The sequence below is a fragment of the Lithobates pipiens genome, unplaced genomic scaffold, assembly GCF_037356315.1.
Source record: "Lithobates pipiens isolate NorthernLeopardFrog02 unplaced genomic scaffold, aLitPip1_a1.2 Scaffold_19, whole genome shotgun sequence".
Classification (NCBI taxonomy): domain Eukaryota; kingdom Metazoa; phylum Chordata; class Amphibia; order Anura; family Ranidae; genus Lithobates; species Lithobates pipiens.
In genome coordinates, this window is record NW_027507764.1 from 291,688,171 (window position 1) to 291,706,971 (window position 18,801).

An 18,801-nucleotide genomic window follows, 5' to 3' on the forward strand; every position below is an offset into this window, starting at 1 on the left:
AAATGCAGCAATATAAAATGGTAAGGACAAAATTAGGGGAAGTTGCATGTACATTACTCTTAGCATAGCTCCCAACTGTGCAGGGGCGGCCCATCCATTGAGGGCACTAATAGGCTTCAAAATAGGGTGGGCCCGGGGAGCAGAGCCCTGCGAACCGAGTCCAACCAGATGTATCACAATAGGGAATGAATATTCGCTATTGTAACACTGAACCACATCCTGGCTAATCAGGAAGCGGGTCTTGGCTGAAAGGACAGGCGATTCTATTGGACACCTAGGAAGAAGGCAGGAGACACATGGCAGAAAAACTGCCATAATGGAAGAGAGGACACAGGAGCCGCTGCCCGATACCTGCCAATAAAAATTCCATAAAAATATCCCACAGTTTGTAGACGCCATAAGTTTTGCATAAACCAATCAATGTACACTGAATATGATTTTTTTTTTTTTTTTTTTTTACCAAAAACATGTAGCAGAATACAGATTGGCCTAAACTGATGAAGAAATTTGATTTTTTTGCATTTTGGGCGTGTTTTATAGCAGAAAGTAAAAAAAATATATATTTTTTTTTTATAGCACAAGAAATAAAAACCGCAGAGATGATCAAATGCCACTAAAAGAAAGCTCTATTTGTGGGGAAAAAAAAGACATCAATTTTTTTTGGGAATAGTGTTGCATGACCATGAAATTGTCAGTTAAAATAACGCAGTTCTGTATCGCAAAAAATGGCCTGGTCATAAAAGGGGTAAACCTTCCAGAGTGGTTAAGGAAGCATAGCAAGGAGTGTGTCCTATGCCTACATACTCGTGTTAATAGGTGTCCCTGGTTCCCATCTGAAAAAGTTGGAAGGGTATGTCTTAGGTATTCACAGGTAAGTCAAAAAAATTTGCTCGGCATGTGCTTTCTACACTGGTCAGAGTTTTTCTCAGCAAAAAGAAGATGTGCTGAACTGCACAGGTCCATAAACACATTTGCAATCGCTAGGCACCACACCACTCTGTTCTCACAATTTTTGCATACAACATTGGTAGCATGCTTAGCCTTCATTAACTTCTCTATTCTAGAAATAGTAATAAGATGGCGCAAAGATCAAACACCGTCCAAAAACCTCTATACTAACGGGGGGGGGGGGGGGGGGGGGGGAAGGGAGGGAAGGGGGAAAGAGGGGGAAAAAAGAGGGGGGGGGGGAAGAAAATGGGATCAAGGGAAATAAAAATTATATATATATATATATATATATATATATATTGTAGACATGTCACTGGAGAAGTGGTTGAGGGGGTGTACATCTCACCTAGGTTGCTACACAGTGTGAGATGATAAATCCAGGATGGATCAGTTTCTCAGCAGCGATATGCTGCTGAGTTGTTATTTAATTTTGCCGGGCCTGGGTTTATATGGAATGGCAGGTAGGTTTGGTAGAGGGACCTGTCATTCCACATCCCCCGATCCAGTTCTGGGTTTGGGATCAGGTGAGCTTTGATCCTAATTAGCCTGGGAAGCTAAAGGCTCTGCAGGGTCTGCAGGTGATTGCTCTCAGCCAGGGAATGAACAATCTGTGTGTTGAAGGAAGCTGCAAGCACAGCCACTGCTGGAGCTAAAACTCACCCTGCGATATCCAGGTGAAAGACGCTGTGTTTGTAAGTGTCAGATAGGTGAGCAGAACCTGTTAGTAAGCGCCCAGCCGGGCTAGGACTTTTTATTTTTGTTGTACTTAGAAAGCACGGTGTTGCTGTATATTTTGTTTGCTGGACTGTTTGTACCACGAATAAACGCCAAGATCTGCTTTATAAATTCCAAGTCTGCTGTGAACTGTGTCCAAACACACCCTACCCCGGGAAGATCCCTTACAATTGGTGGAGGTAGCGGGCAACACGGTTGCTAGGGGCAACGGTGTGGACAGACTTGGCTACAGCTGCTTATGTCTTGGGTGAAAGCTGCAACTACACTCCAAGAACAGTCCAGCAACATGGAGGAGATGCTGAAGCAGTTTATGCAAGTGAGTTTGCAACAACAGCAACGACATGAACAGTCCATGGCTGCACAACAACAACTTATCGAGCACCTGATAGCAATTCGAGAGGCGCCTGTGGTTGCTAATCCACCCACAGTGATGGGAGCCGCTCCAGAGATTTTTTTTGGGAGAAGGACTGTGCAGAAAGCGCTGCAAAAGATGACTGCTGAGGACGATGTTGAGGCCTTTCTAACAGTATTTGAGCGCGTGGCTGAGCGAGAGAAGTTACCAGCTGCTGAGTGGGCAGAGGTAATTGCGCCCTATTTAACAGGTGAACCCCAAAAGGCCTACTATGACCTCAGTGAGCAAGAGGTTAAGGACTATACTCGGCTAAAAGAGGAGATACTTGCCCGACTAGGAGTTACTACTGCAGTCCGTGCCCGGAGGGTACGCAACTGGAGCTACAGTCTGGACAAATCAGCGAGGTCCCAGATGTATGACCTAATCCATTTGGCAAGAAAGTGGTTGGAGCCAGACACTTCTACTCCTGCACAAATCCTAGAGAAGGTCGTGATGGATCGCTACCTCCGAGCACTTCCTACTGACCTGCAACGCTGGGTGGGACAAGGTGATCCTAAGAATGCAAACGAACTTGTCAACCTTGTGGAGAGGTTCCAGGCGACTGAGGACTACCTCCGTGATGTTCCTGCAGAATCTTCACCTCCCCGGAGCGCCAGATCTGTGCCGTCAGCTGGTAAGAGACTTCCATCTATTGGGGGAGTGTGGAGGGGTGCTGATGGAGGGAAAAGGGCTCAAGTGGTGTCTCAGGGACAAAAGACTGGTGATGGTCCCGGGTGGCTAAGGGGCTCTAAAAAGGACTCCTTGCCAAGGGGACCAGGCCCTATCCAGTGTTGGAGATGCCATGAGGCGGGACACGTGTCTGCCCATTGCCCCCTTACCACTGAACCCATGGAGTGTGACGCTAGCCGGCGTCAGTCGCTATTTGCGGAACCATCTTGTGCTGCAGTTCCTGGACTAGAGACTGAACCGCAAATCTGCGACATCACAATCAATGACTTTCCTGTTAAAGCGTTAATGGACTCAGGAAGCCTCGTAACCTTGGTGCATGCTAGCCTGGTGACTGGGGACTTAGAGTCTAAAAAGCATATGAGCGTTGTGTGTATACATGGTGATACAAAAGTGTACCCTATAGTGCTGGCTAAAGTCGGGACTGAACAAGGCACAGTACAATATGAAGTGGGTGTGGTTAAAAACCTCATGCATAATGTAATATTGGGGCGCGATTTTCCTTTATTCTGGGCTCTCTGGGAAAAAAGAAAAATCCCCAAAAGGAGTGAGGATACCTCTAAGGTGGTTGCCTTGTCCACTGTGAATGATAAAAGTGTACATGATGAAAATGATTGTTTTCCTTTGCAGGTCCTGGCTGGGGAGGAGGAGGCTCCTCCCACTGAGCAAAATATACTAGACTTAGAGGTGTCTAGCGATAATTTTGGGACTGCACAATTACAGGACCCCACTCTCAAAAATGCGAGAGAGCAGGTTGCTGTTATGAACGGGGTACCTCAGGAACCAGATGCTGAAAAAAGATTTCCACATTTTTCGGTGACTAATGATCTTTTCTATAGAGTCAATAAGATTAAGGATGAGATTGTGGAACAGCTTCTGGTACCTAAGCCGTACCGGCGTCAGGTGCTTGACATGGCACATAACCATGTTCTTGGGGGACACTTGGGGACTGACAAAACGCGAGAGAGGGTTCTCCAGAGGTTTTTTTGGCCGGCCATATATGATGACATTAAAAAATACTGTGAGTCGTGCCCCACATGTCAGGTTAGTGCCCCAGTGTCACATTTTCGCAGTCCTTTGGTTTCGCTCCCTATTATAGAGGTGCCTTTTGAGCGTATTGCCATGGATTTAGTGGGTCCCATTGTAAAGTCAGCTAGAGGACACCAGTATATTTTGGTAGTCCTGGATTATGCGACCCGCTATCCTGAGGCTGTACCCTTAAGAAACACTGCATCTAAAACAATTGCACGTGAGTTGTTTTATATGTTCTCTAGGACTGGGATCCCCAAAGAAATCCTAACTGACCAAGGTACGCCATTTATGTCGAAAGTAATGAAGGAATTATGCAGACTATTTAAGATCTCACACATCCGTACCTCTGTATACCACCCCCAGACGGACGGATTGGTGGAGAGATTTAATAAAACTTTGAAACATATGTTGAAGAAAGTGGTAGCAAAAGATGGTCGTGACTGGGATCATTTATTACCCTACCTCATGTTTGCTATTAGGGAGGTGCCCCAAGCGTCCACAGGGTTCTCACCATTCGAGTTGGTCTATGGTCATCACCCTAGGGGTCTACTGGACATTGCAAAAGAGACATGGGAGAATGAGTCCACCCCATACAAGAGTGTTATTGAGCATGTAGCACAAATGCAGGACCGTATAGCCACTGTAATGCCCCTGGTAAGGGAACACCTCCAGAGGGCTCAAGAGGCCCAAAGTAGAATTTACAACCGGTCCGCAAGAATCAGGACATTCAACCCAGGCGATAGGGTCCTTATACTAGTCCCCACTGTTGAGAGTAAATTCTTGGCGAAGTGGCAAGGTCCTTATGAAATTGTTGAAAAGATCAGTGAGGTGAACTACAAGGTGCACCAACCAGGTAGAAGGAAGCCTTTCCAAGTTTATCACATAAACTTGATCAAGCCCTGGAAAGACAGGGAATCCTTGGTGGCGACAAATACTGTTAATAATTTGTCACCACCAATCCCTCCAGTCAAAGTAGGTGATACTCTATCAGTGTCACAGAAACAGGAGGCTCAGGAATTTTTACAGAAAAACAAAAACAAGTTCTCTGACCTCCCAGGGCGTACACACCTCATCCATCATCACATTGAAACTGAGCCTAGAAGCAGAGTAAACCTTAAGCCCTATAGGATACCCGAGGCACGTAGGGAAGCCGTATCTGCCGAGGTAAAACGTATGCTTGCTCTGGGGGTAATTGAGGTGTCACAGAGTGAATGGTCCAGCCCAATTGTGCTAATCCCAAAGCCCAGTGGAACTTGGAGGTTCTGTAACGATTTCAGAAAGTTGAATGAGATCTCCAAGTTCGATGCGTATCCTATGCCCAGGGTAGATGAGTTGATTGAGAAGTTGGGTAACGCCAGGTACATAACCACCCTCGATCTCACAAAGGGCTACTGGCAGATTCCACTTTCTGGTGAGGCTAAAGAGAAAACTGCATTCTCCACCCCTGATGGGCTATTCCAGTATGTAGTGATGCCATTCGGGTTACATGGAGCGCCTGCAACTTTCCAGAGGTTGATGGACTTGATTCTGCGACCACATCGTGATTACTCAGCTGCCTACCTCGATGATGTGGTCATTTTTAGCCCTGATTGGGAAAGTCACCTCTGTAAGGTACAGGCCGTGTTGGATGCCATAAGTGATGCGGGGTTGACCATAAATGCCGAGAAGTGTGCTCTAGCCCTAGAAGAGGCCAAATATCTGGGCTACATTATTGGGAGAGGGTTGATTAAGCCACAGCTAAATAAAATTGAGGCAATACAGAATTGGCCTAGACCCCTGACAAGGAAACAGGTTAGAGCTTTCCTGGGTATTACGGGGTATTACCGTAGATTTGTGCCGAACTTTGCCTCAGTTGCTGCTCCACTAACTGACTTGACAAAGGGCGGAAAGACAGCAATGGTCACGTGGACCCCAGAGGCCGAGAAGGCTTTCCAAAGCCTTAAGTCTGCCTTGTGCCAACCACCTGTCTTAGTTACCCCCGATTTCAGGCGAGAATTTCTGGTTCAGACAGATGCCTCTAACACAGGCTTAGGTGCAGTACTCTCACAAGTAGTGAATGGTGAGGAGCATCCAGTGACGTACTTGAGTAGAAAACTAACCCCGGCCGAGAAAAATTATGCCATTGTGGAGCGAGAATGTTTGGCAGTAAAGTGGGCCCTAGAATCTTTAAAGTATTACTTGCTAGGCAGGAAATTCAAGTTGGTGACAGACCATGCCCCCCTAACATGGATGAAGTTAAACAAGGAGAGAAATGCAAGAGTGACTAGATGGTTTCTCTCCCTACAAAACTTTAATTTCACTGTGGAACACAGGCCAGGGAAATTACAGGCAAATGCTGACGCATTGTCAAGGGTAAGTTGTCTGTGGGGACAAAAGGCTCAGCCCTCCGGTCTGAAAAAGAGGGGGGGGATATGTAGACATGTCACTGGAGAAGTGGTTGAGGGGGTGTACATCTCACCTAGGTTGCTACACAGTGTGAGATGATAAATCCAGGATGGATCAGTTTCTCAGCAGCGATATGCTGCTGAGTTGTTATTTAATTTTGCCGGGCCTGGGTTTATATGGAATGGCAGGTAGGTTTGGTAGAGGGACCTGTCATTCCACATCCCCCGATCCAGTTCTGGGTTTGGGATCAGGTGAGCTTTGATCCTAATTAGCCTGGGAAGCTAAAGGCTCTGCAGGGTCTGCAGGTGATTGCTCTCAGCCAGGGAATGAACAATCTGTGTGTTGAAGGAAGCTGCAAGCACAGCCACTGCTGGAGCTAAAACTCACCCTGCGATATCCAGGTGAAAGACGCTGTGTTTGTAAGTGTCAGATAGGTGAGCAGAACCTGTTAGTAAGCGCCCAGCCGGGCTAGGACTTTTTATTTTTGTTGTACTTAGAAAGCACGGTGTTGCTGTATATTTTGTTTGCTGGACTGTTTGTACCACGAATAAACGCCAAGATCTGCTTTATAAATTCCAAGTCTGCTGTGAACTGTGTCCAAACACACCCTACCCCGGGAAGATCCCTTACAATATATATATATATATATATATACATATATACATACACACACATGCACATATATATATGTACACAAAAAAAAAAAAAACACAGATAATGTCCACAAAGTTCCTTAAGTATGGTCCATAAAAGTTCAAACTCTTAACACCAGTGGCAGCAACTGTCTTGAGAGGAGAAGCACAACTCTCTAGGAAATATAATGTAGAAAAGACAAGAAGTGCGCCAAACTAAGTGTAGTATATAAGGTAGATTACATTTAATCTGATAAAATCACACAGCCAATTGGCTACTCACAAAAGGACATTGTAGTCAGGCATAAAATGTTAAGGAGGGAGGGTAATCACATCCACTTCTATCCGGAGGAGCAGAGATGATAAACAGCTGGAACGGCCATTCAAGATGTTCAGCAGCAGATGCTACGGTGTAGCAGCCTAGGTTTTGTAGAAAACGCTGCCTCGTGGATGTCCAGATGATGGCAATAGGCAGTATCAGTGCCTTCTAACGTCCGGAGAGTCCGAGAACCCGGAACCGGAAGTGCTACACCGCAGCCTCTGCTGCTGAACATCTTGAATGGCCGTTCCAGCTGTTTATCATCTCTGCTCCTCCGGATAGAAGTGGCTGTGATTACCCTCCCTCCTTAACATTTTATGCCTGACTACAATGTCCTTTTGTGAGTAGCCAATTGGCTGTGTGATTTTATCAGATTAAATGTAATCTACCTTATATACTACACTTAGTTTGGCGCACTTCTTGTCTTTTCTACATTAAACTTCTCTATTCTACTATTGAATCTGAACCAAAAGAAGGTTTAAAATGACTCAGGTGCTGCAAACTGCATCTGCTACCCTCATGGATTAAACTTTATGCATTTTATATGAGATTAATGGTAATGGGCCCAAAAAAGATCATTATTCAAAGAAATTATCCAGTAGAAATGACACATAGCTAAATTCTATTCATGCCTAACAGTAGTCTGGCAAATACACAAAAAAAAAAAAAACCTGTGTCTAATATGTCTTGGGAAAATACAATTAGCATTTTTACGTTTTATAGTTAAAAGGGTTTCTTTGTTTTTTTTATATTGAGACCTAAGAATGATTTAGTGATGTCGTTCTTTACTGCGGATTTGATATACATAACGTTACAAGAATCACTAGTGTGTAACAAACCTCTCAGTGTACGTGGATTTTTCTGGCAGGAAATAATGTGAATATCTCATACAGAATGAGAATGTTATTTTTAAAGTGTTTAGCTGTGACAGTGCACTGAATCCCCTCAGGCAAATTACCATTTGGCAGTATCTTCTCTCATTTTTGAGAAATTCCTAATGTTGTCAAACTATTATCTTTGGTTTCCTTTATCAGTGCCTAGTCTGCAATTAAATATACATTACATGTAAAAGTATGAAATCTTTTATTCAGTATCTTATTATCCACAAATTTCTAACATGTGGGATGACAAAATAGCAAACTATCCCTGTTTGGCCACAGATGTTCATACATATGAACACCGTTGCCACACATTTTTTTTTTTGTGGATGCATAAAACACTATTGAGCTTATGGAATTTTGAAAAAAAGGATGTAAGCAGGTAGATCCACCAGGTCTATTTCTAGCACTGGTAGCAGTGGCGGAATTATAGGGGTTGCCAAGATCGCCATGGCGACTGGGCCCCTTGCTGTAGAGGGCCCTTGAGGGCCCCTTGTACTCTTCCATAGGAGGGGAGGCTGAGAGGAGCTCCCAGATCATCAGCTGAACTGAAATCGTCACTGTGCGGGAGCTCCTCACATTAGAGTAAAGTGTGTGTGCTCTTTGTCTCCCCTTACAGTGCAGTACCCGGCAGGAAGAGCCAAGGTAAATGTCTGCCTTTTTTTTTTTTATAAGACTAGCTACTGTATGTGTTTATATGTGTGTGTGTGTGAGCGTGCATGTATGTGTGTGTGTGTGAGCATGCTTGTATGTATGTATGTATGTATGTGCTTGTGTGTGTGAGCATGCTTGTATGTATGTATGTATGTGCTTGTGTGTGTGAGCATGCTTGTATGTATGTATGTGCTTGTGTGTGTGAGCATGCTTGTATGTATGTATGTGCTTGTGTGTGTGAGCATGCTTGTATGTGCTTGTGTGTGTGAGCATGCTTGTATGTGTGTGTGTGTGAGCATGCTTGTATGTGTGTGTGTGTGTGTGAGCATGCTTGTATGTGTGTGTGTGTGTGTGAGCATGCTTGTATGTGTGTGCATGTGAGCATGCTTGTATGTGTGCGTGTGTGAGCATGCTTGTATGTGTGTGCGTGTGAGCATGCTTGTATGTGTGCGTGTGTGAGCATGCTTGTATGTGTGCGTGTATGAGCATGCTTGTATGTGTGCGTGTGAGCATGCTTGTATGTGTGCCTGTGTGAGCATGCTTGTATGTGTGTGTGTGAGCATGCTTGTATGTGTGAGCATGCGCGTGTGTGCATGCATGTATGTGTGTGTGTGTGTGTGTGTGTGTGTGTGAGCATGCTTGTATGTGTGTGTGTGTTCATATATGTATGTGTATGTATGCATGTGTGTGCGCACATGTATGTGAGTGTGCATGTATGCATATGTATGCATGTGAATGTGCATGTGTTTATCAGTGGCGGCACATCCAAAAGGGTGCACAGGTGCCACCCCCTCTCTCCAGCCACCCCCTCTATGACCAATGTTCTAGATTGTAAGCTCTAACGAGCAGGGCCCTCTGATCCCTACTGTATTGATTTGTATTGTAAGTGTACTGTCTGCCCTCATATTGTAAAGCGCTGCGCAAACTGTTGGTGCTATATAAATCCTGAATAATAATAATAATAATAATAATAGATAGATTCATGCATAGCATAGCATGAATCTATCCATGGCCACCGCTGCCACCCCCATATTTAGGTGTCTGGTCCCTTTTGGGGTGACGGGCACCTGAATTACAGTGGTGGGGGGTGTTTTTGCAGCACCTGATTAAAGCCATGGGCTCTAATAGCCTTCAAAATAGGTGAACTGCGAGCGCCATGCTTGACGCTCACAGTCTACCCAGGTGTGTTAGAAAAGTGAATTAATATTCATTAACACTGAACCATCGCTCCACCAATCAGGTGTGCGGGTCTGTTACCCATCACCTGATTGGCTGAAACGATAGGCGCAGCTATTGGACGCCTATCAGGAGGAGAGGGTGGGAGATGAGGATGGCAGGAGATGCATGGAGGACCCCGCTCATGGCCATTACCCGCTGCCCCACCAAGACAGGGTAAGTGACGGGCAGACAGCGAGCGGGTGGTGGGGATTCACAGTGGCAGCATTTGATGGGCACACCAACAGCATTTGATGGGCACAGTGGCAGCATTTGATGGGTACATTGGCAGCATTTGATGGGCACAGCGGTGGCATTTGATGGGCACAGCGGCAGAGTTTGATGGGCACAGCGGCAGAGTTTGATGGGCACAGTGATGACATTTGATAGTACAGTGGTGGCGTTTGATGGTACAGTGGTGGGGTTTGATGGTACAGTGGTGGCGTTTGATGGGCACAGTGGCTGTAATTGATGTTTTTTAAATCGGTTCCTTTATATGCGGCCACCCACTTGGGACTGGGCCCTGGTGTTCCACCATCGGGCTCAGAGAAAAGAGCCCTGTCCAGAGGTCGGGGGGGGGGGGGGCCCTCCAAGGTTTCCTGCATTGGGGCCCTGAAGGTTCTAGTTACGCCACTGACTGGTAGACTAGGTGATTACCCACGGTATCACCATCTGAAAAGGATGCCAGAGTGCAGTAGGCAAAAGCAATCTTAAATTTAAGGGCCTAGCAATATTGTATTCTCTGCAGATCAGAGCGAGAACCCAATGAAAATTGTCAGGAGAACCAAAAATGGATATCTCAGTGATTCTGCTGACCACTTGTATTTGCTACCTTTAATGCCGCGTACACACGATCAGACTATCCGGCAGACAATCCGCCAGACTTTGCAGTGGAGGTCCGCCGGACTTTCCGAACGAGCGGACTTGCGCACACACGCCCAGCCTTTTGAAATGAACGGACTTACCCACACACGGAGCAAAGTCCGTTCATTTTGAACGTGGCTCCAGGTAGACGGGACTAGCGCAGGAAGTCAATGTCGCCACCTCCATCGGCGAGATTGACACATCGTGAGCCCCGTCACCTTGTATGGATTTAAAGGGAAACCCCTATGCCGAAAAAACGCCCCCCCCCCAAAGTCCATACCAGACCCTTATCTGAGCATGCAGCCCGGCCGGTCAGGAAAGGGGGTGGGGACGAGCACCCTCCCCTCCTGAGCCGTACCAGGCCACATGCCCTCAACATCCGGTCCCCCACCCTATGTGAATGAGTATGGGTTATGATGTACCTCTATCCATTCACCTGGGGGAAAAAAGTGTTAACACAGGTTTTTAAAATACTTTATTAGACAGCTCCAGGGGTATTTTTCCATCTTCGGGGGTCTTCTCGCCGGACTCCTCCTCTATCTTCTGCTCTTTTACTAGCTCTTTTACTAGCGGAGGAGCCCGGCTTTCTCCTTCGTTGTCAATGAAAGGGGGCTCCCCGATTCTGATAAGCCCCCCGCCCACAGACCCCGACAACCAACGGCCAGGGTTTCGGGAAGAGGCCCTTGTCGTCATCAACATGGGAACAAGGTGCTTTGGGTGGGGCCCTCGGGGCCCCTTTCCCCAAAGCACCCCCCTTGTTGAAGGCACGTAGCCTGGTACGGCTCGGGGGGGGGGGGGGCGCTCGCTCGTCCCCACCCCCTTTCCTGACTGGCCAGACTGCGTGCTTGGATAAGGGTCTGGTATGGACTTTGGGGGGACCCCCACGCCGTTTTTTCAGTGTAGGTGTTCCCCTTTAAATCCATACCAGGTGTTGGGGCTCGCGAGGTGTAAATCTCGCCAATGGAGGCGGCAACATTGACTTCCTGTGCTAGTCCCGTCTACTACCTGGAGCCCCGTTAAAAATGACTGGACTTTACTCCGTGCGTGGGCAAGTCCGTTCGTTTCAAAAGTCCAGCGGACTAGCACACAGAAGGACAGATTGTCCGCCGGACTGCCGAGTCCGGCGGATAATTTTGAGTCAAGACTTCTTTTGGGAAGAAAAAGTCTGCCAGACTTCACACACGGGCAGATTATCTGGCGGACTCTGGTCCGCCGGATAATCCGATCGTGTGTACGTGGCATAAGAGGCACTTGTAGTAAGCACAAGAAAACATTTCTACCTAACTATTTCTACCATATGTTAGGCAAAACTTTAGAAGGTGACAGGGTAAACAGCAGAAAAAAGCTGAAATTGAAAATTTGGTGTAGGCATGCCAATAGAAAGTGAAAATGAAAAGAAAATGTTCCCTACATTTCCTAAATATGTATATTATGCAACTATTATATGAACAGACCTTCATAATTGTTTTACAGTGTTGTCGTCTTCCGCCAAGAGGTTGTTTCAGTGTATCTTACCTTTGCTGTCTGTAAAGTTTCGTATACTGAGTATATCATTCAGATCCTGATAGTGGTTCTGCTTGATATAAGTTGTTTTCTCAGGTGTATCTTGAAGTTGCATTGTTACTTCCTCAAGGTCTTTGTCCAGCTACAAAATAACAGAATAATATTTTATTTTTCTTATTACATATGAACAGTATCTCACAAAGTGAGTACACCCCTCACATTTTTGTAAATATTTTATTATATCTTTTCCTGTGACAACACTGAAGAAATGACACTTTGCTACAATGTAAAGCAGTGCGCATACTGCTTGTATAAATTTGCGGTCCCCTCAAAATAACTAAACACACAGCCATTAATGTCTAAACTGCTGGCAACAAAAGTAAGTACACCCCTAAGTGAAAATGTTCAAATTGGGCCCAATAAGCACATTTCCCAATGTGACCCATTCGTTTTACAAGGTCTCAGGTGTGAATGGGGAGCAGGTGTGTTAAACTTGGTCTTATTGCTCTCACTCTCTCATACTGGTCACTAGAAGTTCAACATGGCACCTCATGGCAAAGAACTGTAAAAAAAAAAAAAAGAATTGTTGCTCTACATAAAGATGGCCTAGGCTATAAGAAGATTGCCAAGAACCTGAAACTGAGCAGCAGCACAGTAGGCAAGACCATACAGTGGTTTAACAGGACAGGTTCCACTCAGAACAGGCATCGCTATGGTCGACCAAAGGAGTTGAGTGCACGTGCTCAGTGTCATATCAAGAGGTTGTCTTTGGGAAATAGACATATGAGTGCTGCCAGTATTGCTGGAGAGGTTGAAGGGGTGGGGGATCAGCCTGTCAGTGCTCAGAACATATGCCGGCCACTGCATCAAATTGGTCTGCATGGCTGAAGTTTCAGAAGTATGCCTCTTCTAAAGACGATGCACAAGAAAGCCTGAAAACAGTTTGCTGAAGACAAGCAGACTAAGTACATGGATTACTGGAACCATGTCCTGTGGTCTGATGAGAACAAGATAAACTTATTTGATTAAAATGGTGTCAAGCGTGTATGGCGGCAACAAGCTGAGGAGTACAAAGACAAGTGTGTCTTGCCTACAGTCAAGCAGGGTGGTGGGAGTGTCATGGTCTGGGGCTGCATGAGTGCTGCCAGCACTAGGCTACAGTTCATTGAGGGAACCATGAATGCCAACATGTACTGTGACTTACTGAAGCAGAGCATGTTCTCCTCCCTTTGGAGACTGGGCCGCAGGGCAGTATTCCAATATGATAACCACCCCAAACACACCTCCAAAACGAACACTGCCTTGCTAAAGAAGCTGACAGTAAAGGTGATTGACTGGCCAGGCATGTCTCCAGACCTAAACCTTATTGAGCATATGTGGGGCATTCTCAAATGGAAGTTGGAGGTGTTCAAGGTCTCTAACATCCACTAGCTCCGTGATGTTGTTATGGAAGAGTGGAAGAGGATTCCAGTGGTAACCTGTGAAGCTCTGTTGAACTCCATACCCAAGAGGGTTAAGGCAGTGCTGGAAAATATTGGTGGCCACGCAAAATATTGACACTTTGGGCCCAATTTGGACATTTTCACTTGGGGGTGTACTCACTTTTTTCACCAGGGGCTTAGACAACAATGGCTGTGTGTTGAGTTATTTTGAGGCAACAGCAAATTTATACTGTTATAAAAGCTGTACATGCGCTATTTTACATTGTAGCAAAGTATAATTTCTTCAGTGTTGTCACATAAAAAGATATAATAAAATATTTACAAAAATGTGAGGGGTGTACTCACTTTTGTGAGATACTGTATATAAGATAATAGCACACAGCATATCACATATCAGAAACAAATTGTATGCAAGCAACTTTGCAACCATTTAACCAATAGACTTCATAGAAATGTTTTGTGAAAATGTACATGGGTATTGCAATACTAGTCCAAAATGAAAGCCCAAAATCAAAATACCTGAAAATAAAATTGCTCCCAAAGTGCCCATTTTGAAGGCTTATAATGCAAGAATTGGCCTTGAAAGCGGTATGGTTTGGGGGTCTGGGTACTGCCCTGGGGGACATGTATCAATGCAATTTTTTTAGGAGCAGTGATTTTAATGATGTTTAAACTGCAACAATAAAAACCAAAAATTCCTTCAAATATAGAGCCTGGGGGTTCAATTAGTCTGTCTGTAAAGTGGTGCATCTGTAGCATGCATAGAACATGCTGCAGCAAAAATAAAATTTCGAAAGAAAAAAAAAAAAGAAGTCAAATCACATTTTAATTCATTTGCGGTTACAATTGCCAGGCACCCGGCTATTAAAAAAATTAAGAAAAAACAACGTGGGGTGCTGGGTCAGCGATGTCATATGACGTTGCCAGGTGGCTTCTCCACCCTTTACCTGTAAAAGTCCTAGGGTGGAGCCTGCAGTAAGCGACCAGTCTTCATGGACGGCAGGAGCATTTTTTTGTTTCGGGTGCACTGTTCGGTGTGATTGACAATAGATTTACATGGGGGGGGGGGGGCACTTTTTAAAAATTTTTAATAATGGAATTGTCAAAAACTGTCTGTGTTTTTATAAATTTTTGGCACTTTTTTTGGTGAATGGGTAGTGGTACTATGTACCACCATACGCATTTACATGGGGGGGGCAGGATCTGAGGGCCCCCCTTGTTAAAATAGACTTCCAGATTCTGATAAGCCCCTCGCTCGTATACCCCCACAACCACATCCCAGGGTTGGGGGAAGATGTTTTTTTTTTTTTTTACTGGCAATTTTTTCTATTCAGCTGTCAGCGGGGAAACCCATTGATATCTGATATCTTGATATCACTCATCAGCTTCCCGGCTCCGCTCCTTAACCACTTAAGGACAGAGCCTCGCTTTGAGATTTGGTGTTTACGGGTTTAAAAGGTTTTTTTGCTAAAAAATTACTTTGAACTCCCAAACACTATATATTTTTTCTAACACCCTAGAGCAGCCTTTCACAACCTTTTCAACATAGAGGAACCCTTGAAATAGTTCTCCAGTCTCGGGGAACCCCTGCTAAAAATTTGAAATCTACAACTCATGATACAATAGTGTGATGGACAGTTGGAAGAATGGTGTTTACACTTGTGGTCATTTGGAAGAATTGCATCCTTACAGATAGCTAAAAAGATCAATGGTGTCAGTGGGAAATTGCCCAATGCCGAAGGAACCCCTAGCAACCTTTGGAGGAATCCTGGTTGAGAATAACTGCCCTAGAGAATAAAATGGCGGTCCTTGCAATACTTTCTGTCACACCCTATTTGCGCAGTGGTCTTACAAGCGCACTTTTTTTTGGAAAAAATACACTTTTTTGAACTAATAAATAAGGCAACAGTAAAGTTACACCGAGTAAATTGATATTCAACATGTCACGCTTCAAAAATGCGCCCGCTTGTGGAATGGCAACAAACTTTTACCCTTAACTGGTTCTGGACCAGCCGCCACGTTTTACTGTGGCAGGTTGGCTCTCCTGCGTGAAACCACGTTACTGTACGTGATCACATGGTGTCCGGATAGCAGGCACGTGCGCACCCACTGCACAGCGGGGTAGCAATGCTGGTGGCCGACTGTCGCAATGACGCCGGCCACGAGTGATCTTGACCAGGAGACACAGAACAGGGACGAGTGTGTGTGTAGGAACCACGATCCGTAACTTCCTTTAGTTAGGCCCCGCCCCCTTCAGTTAGAGTAACCTCCCAGGGAACACAGTTAACCCCTTCGCCATCTCCTAATGTTAACCCCATTCACTGCCAGTGACATTTTTACAGTAATCAATGCATTTTTAATCGCACTGATAGCTGTATTAAAGCCAATGGTTCCAAAAATGTGTCAAAATTGTCCGATGTGTCCGCCATAATGTCGCAGTCTCAATAAAAATCACTGCCATTACTATTAAAAAAAATAATAATAATAAAAATGCTATAAATCTTTTGCCAATAATATGTAGAAGAATACATATCGGCCTAAACTGAGGGGAATATTTATTATAGCAAAAAGTAAAAAATAATGAGTTTTTTTCAAAATTATTTTTTTGTTTATAGCGCAAAAAATAAAAACCACAGAGGAGATCAAATACCACCAAAAGAAAGCTCTATTTGTTGTTTGGGTACAATGTTGCACAACCGCGCAATTGTCAGTTAAAGCGACGCAGTGCTGAATCGCAAAAAGTGCTCTGGTCGGGAAGGGGGTAAATTCTTCTGGGGCTGAAGTGGTTAAAAATCTCCATAGGTGATGTTTAAAAAATTCTACAGTTAGAGAGGAGGTCTAGGGCTAGACTTATTGCTCATGGCAATACCTCACATATGTGATTTGAACCCCGTTTACATATGCGGGCACTACTCATGTATGCATTCGCTTCTGGGCGCGAACTCGGGGCGCGTTTAAAAAAAAGAAATCTTATTCATTTTACTTTTTTAATTTTTATTTTTACACTGCTCTTTTTTTTTTTAAATGTGTCTCTTTTATTCCTATCACAAGGAATGTAAGCATCCCTTGTAATAGAAAAAAAGCATGGCAGGGCCTCTTAAATATGAGATCTGGAGTCAAAAAGACCTCAGATCTCATATTTACACTAAAATGCAATAAAAAAAAATGTCATTTGAAAATAAATAAATAAATAAAAATGTCCCTTTAAGAGCTATGGGCGGAAGTGATGTTTTGACATTGCTTCCGCCCTGCAATGGTATGGAGCTGGGTGGGGGCTATCTTCCCCTCACTCATGGAGAAGGATCTGATCACCTCCGCCGCTGCTAGTGGCTCTGGTAAGGAGGGCACCAGAGCGTGGCGGGAAGGGTGTCCCTCTCCCGTAACTGATAAAAGTGATCTCACTGTGAATCTGCTGCATAGACCACTTTTATCTGAAAGCCGATCGCCCGCTCTTGAAGAGATACCGGGGTTATGATAGCTAGCTGCTGCCATAACAAGGATATTCCTCTTCAAACAGCCAACGTATAACGATGGTGGTCGGCAAATGGGTAACAACCAGCCTATTCTGCATTGCCCAATAAGGGCACAAAATGCACTGTGCAGCATGCAGTGCATTATAGGGCATTCGGCTGGGCGAACACCCGCCGAACACCCTGCAAATTCGGGTGATGGATGAACAAGCACCGAACAGCCAATGCTTGGCTCAAACTCTTGCTTGGGCCATTCAACCAACACTATTCTTAAGGACAATTCCCCTAAGAATAAAAACATGTGTAATATACAGTAATTTAATTCTAAGGTGCCCTGATCTACACTGTTTCTTTATAGAAATCTGAAAATAGATCTGTCCATGTAATAATAAACGAAATAAAGTAAATAACATCATGATATACACAAAAAATCAATGCAATAAGAATTGACTTTTAACATTCCTTAATTTTGTAGTATTATCATGTTGGTTCTTTTCATCATAAAGTTGAACTATATGCAAAATGTTTTTTTCAATTTGAATAGAGCAAGGGAGGGTTATAACCCTGTCATATTTTTTTTCGGCATCTCCCTTCACTTTCTAACCCATAGCCAAACGGGAAGTGAGAGAAAATCTCTGCAAATTAGGGGAATTCCTTCGGGACTCCCAGGTCACCAGAACTAGTATCCACACTGGAAGATTACTTTTCCGGGGACAACCCAAAATTTAGGATTTTCTTTTACAATGATAATGGGGGCACAGATAGCAATAGAAACGGAGAAGTGCTCTAATACCTCTTCAGATTATTTAAAACATAAAAAAAGTTGTGCCTTTCGTTATACTTTAAACCTGTGAATATATATATATATATATATATATATATATATATATATATATATTATAAAAAATCAGGGGTTAATACAAGAGCCTTCTAACCTGTAAGTAACATCTTAAACTTCCTATAAGTACCGTATTTATCGGCGTATAACACGCACCCCAAGTTTAGGAGGGAATTTTAAGGAGGGAAGTTTAAGGAAAAAAACTTACATTAAAATGCCCATCAATGCAGCCTTGTCAGTGTCCATCTGCAGCCTTGTACATCATTGTAGCCTAGCCCGGTGTCCATCCGCAGCCTTGTCCATCATTGTAGCCTAGCCCAGTGTCCATCTGCAGCCTTGTCCATCATTGTAGCCTTGCCCAGTGTCCATCTGCAGCCTTGTCCTGTACCTTTGCAGCCTTGCCCAGTGCCTTTGCAGCCTTGCGTGTCTCTTTGCAGCATTCCTCTGTTTTAAATTTGGCACCAATTTCCACTGACTGTGAGCGGACAGCTGAGAGGAGTGAGTGGAGATAGGATACAGAAAGCCGGGCGTACTTCGGCTAGACTCGGCTCTGCTCACAGTCAGGGGCTGCGAGAGGAGCCGAGACTAGCCAAAGTACATTCAGCTTTCTGTATGTCAGCGGCGCTCGCTCCTCTCACAAACAGTGGCGATGGGCGGGACTGCGAGAGGAGCCGAGTAAAGCCGAGTGTAATTCGGCTTTGTGTATCTCGGCTCTGCTTGCTCGCTTCCTTACAATCAGCAGGGATCGGCGTATAACATGCACCCACGATTTTCCCCTGATTTTAAGGGGAAAAAAGTGCGTGTTATA

General features: G+C 44.7%; 1 protein-coding gene across 2 annotated transcripts in view; it reads right to left on the reverse strand.

The window, feature by feature from the left end:
* The window catches only part of GABBR2 (gamma-aminobutyric acid type B receptor subunit 2), a 984,619-nt gene that overhangs the window by 8,809 nt on the left and 957,009 nt on the right, over window positions 1-18,801 (reverse strand). For both annotated transcript variants that reach the window (XM_077492007.1, XM_077492008.1), the window contains exon 17: window positions 12,256-12,385. In XM_077492007.1, the coding sequence (XP_077348133.1) occupies window positions 12,256-12,385 (130 nt within the window). The remainder of the gene's footprint in view (window positions 1-12,255; window positions 12,386-18,801) is intronic.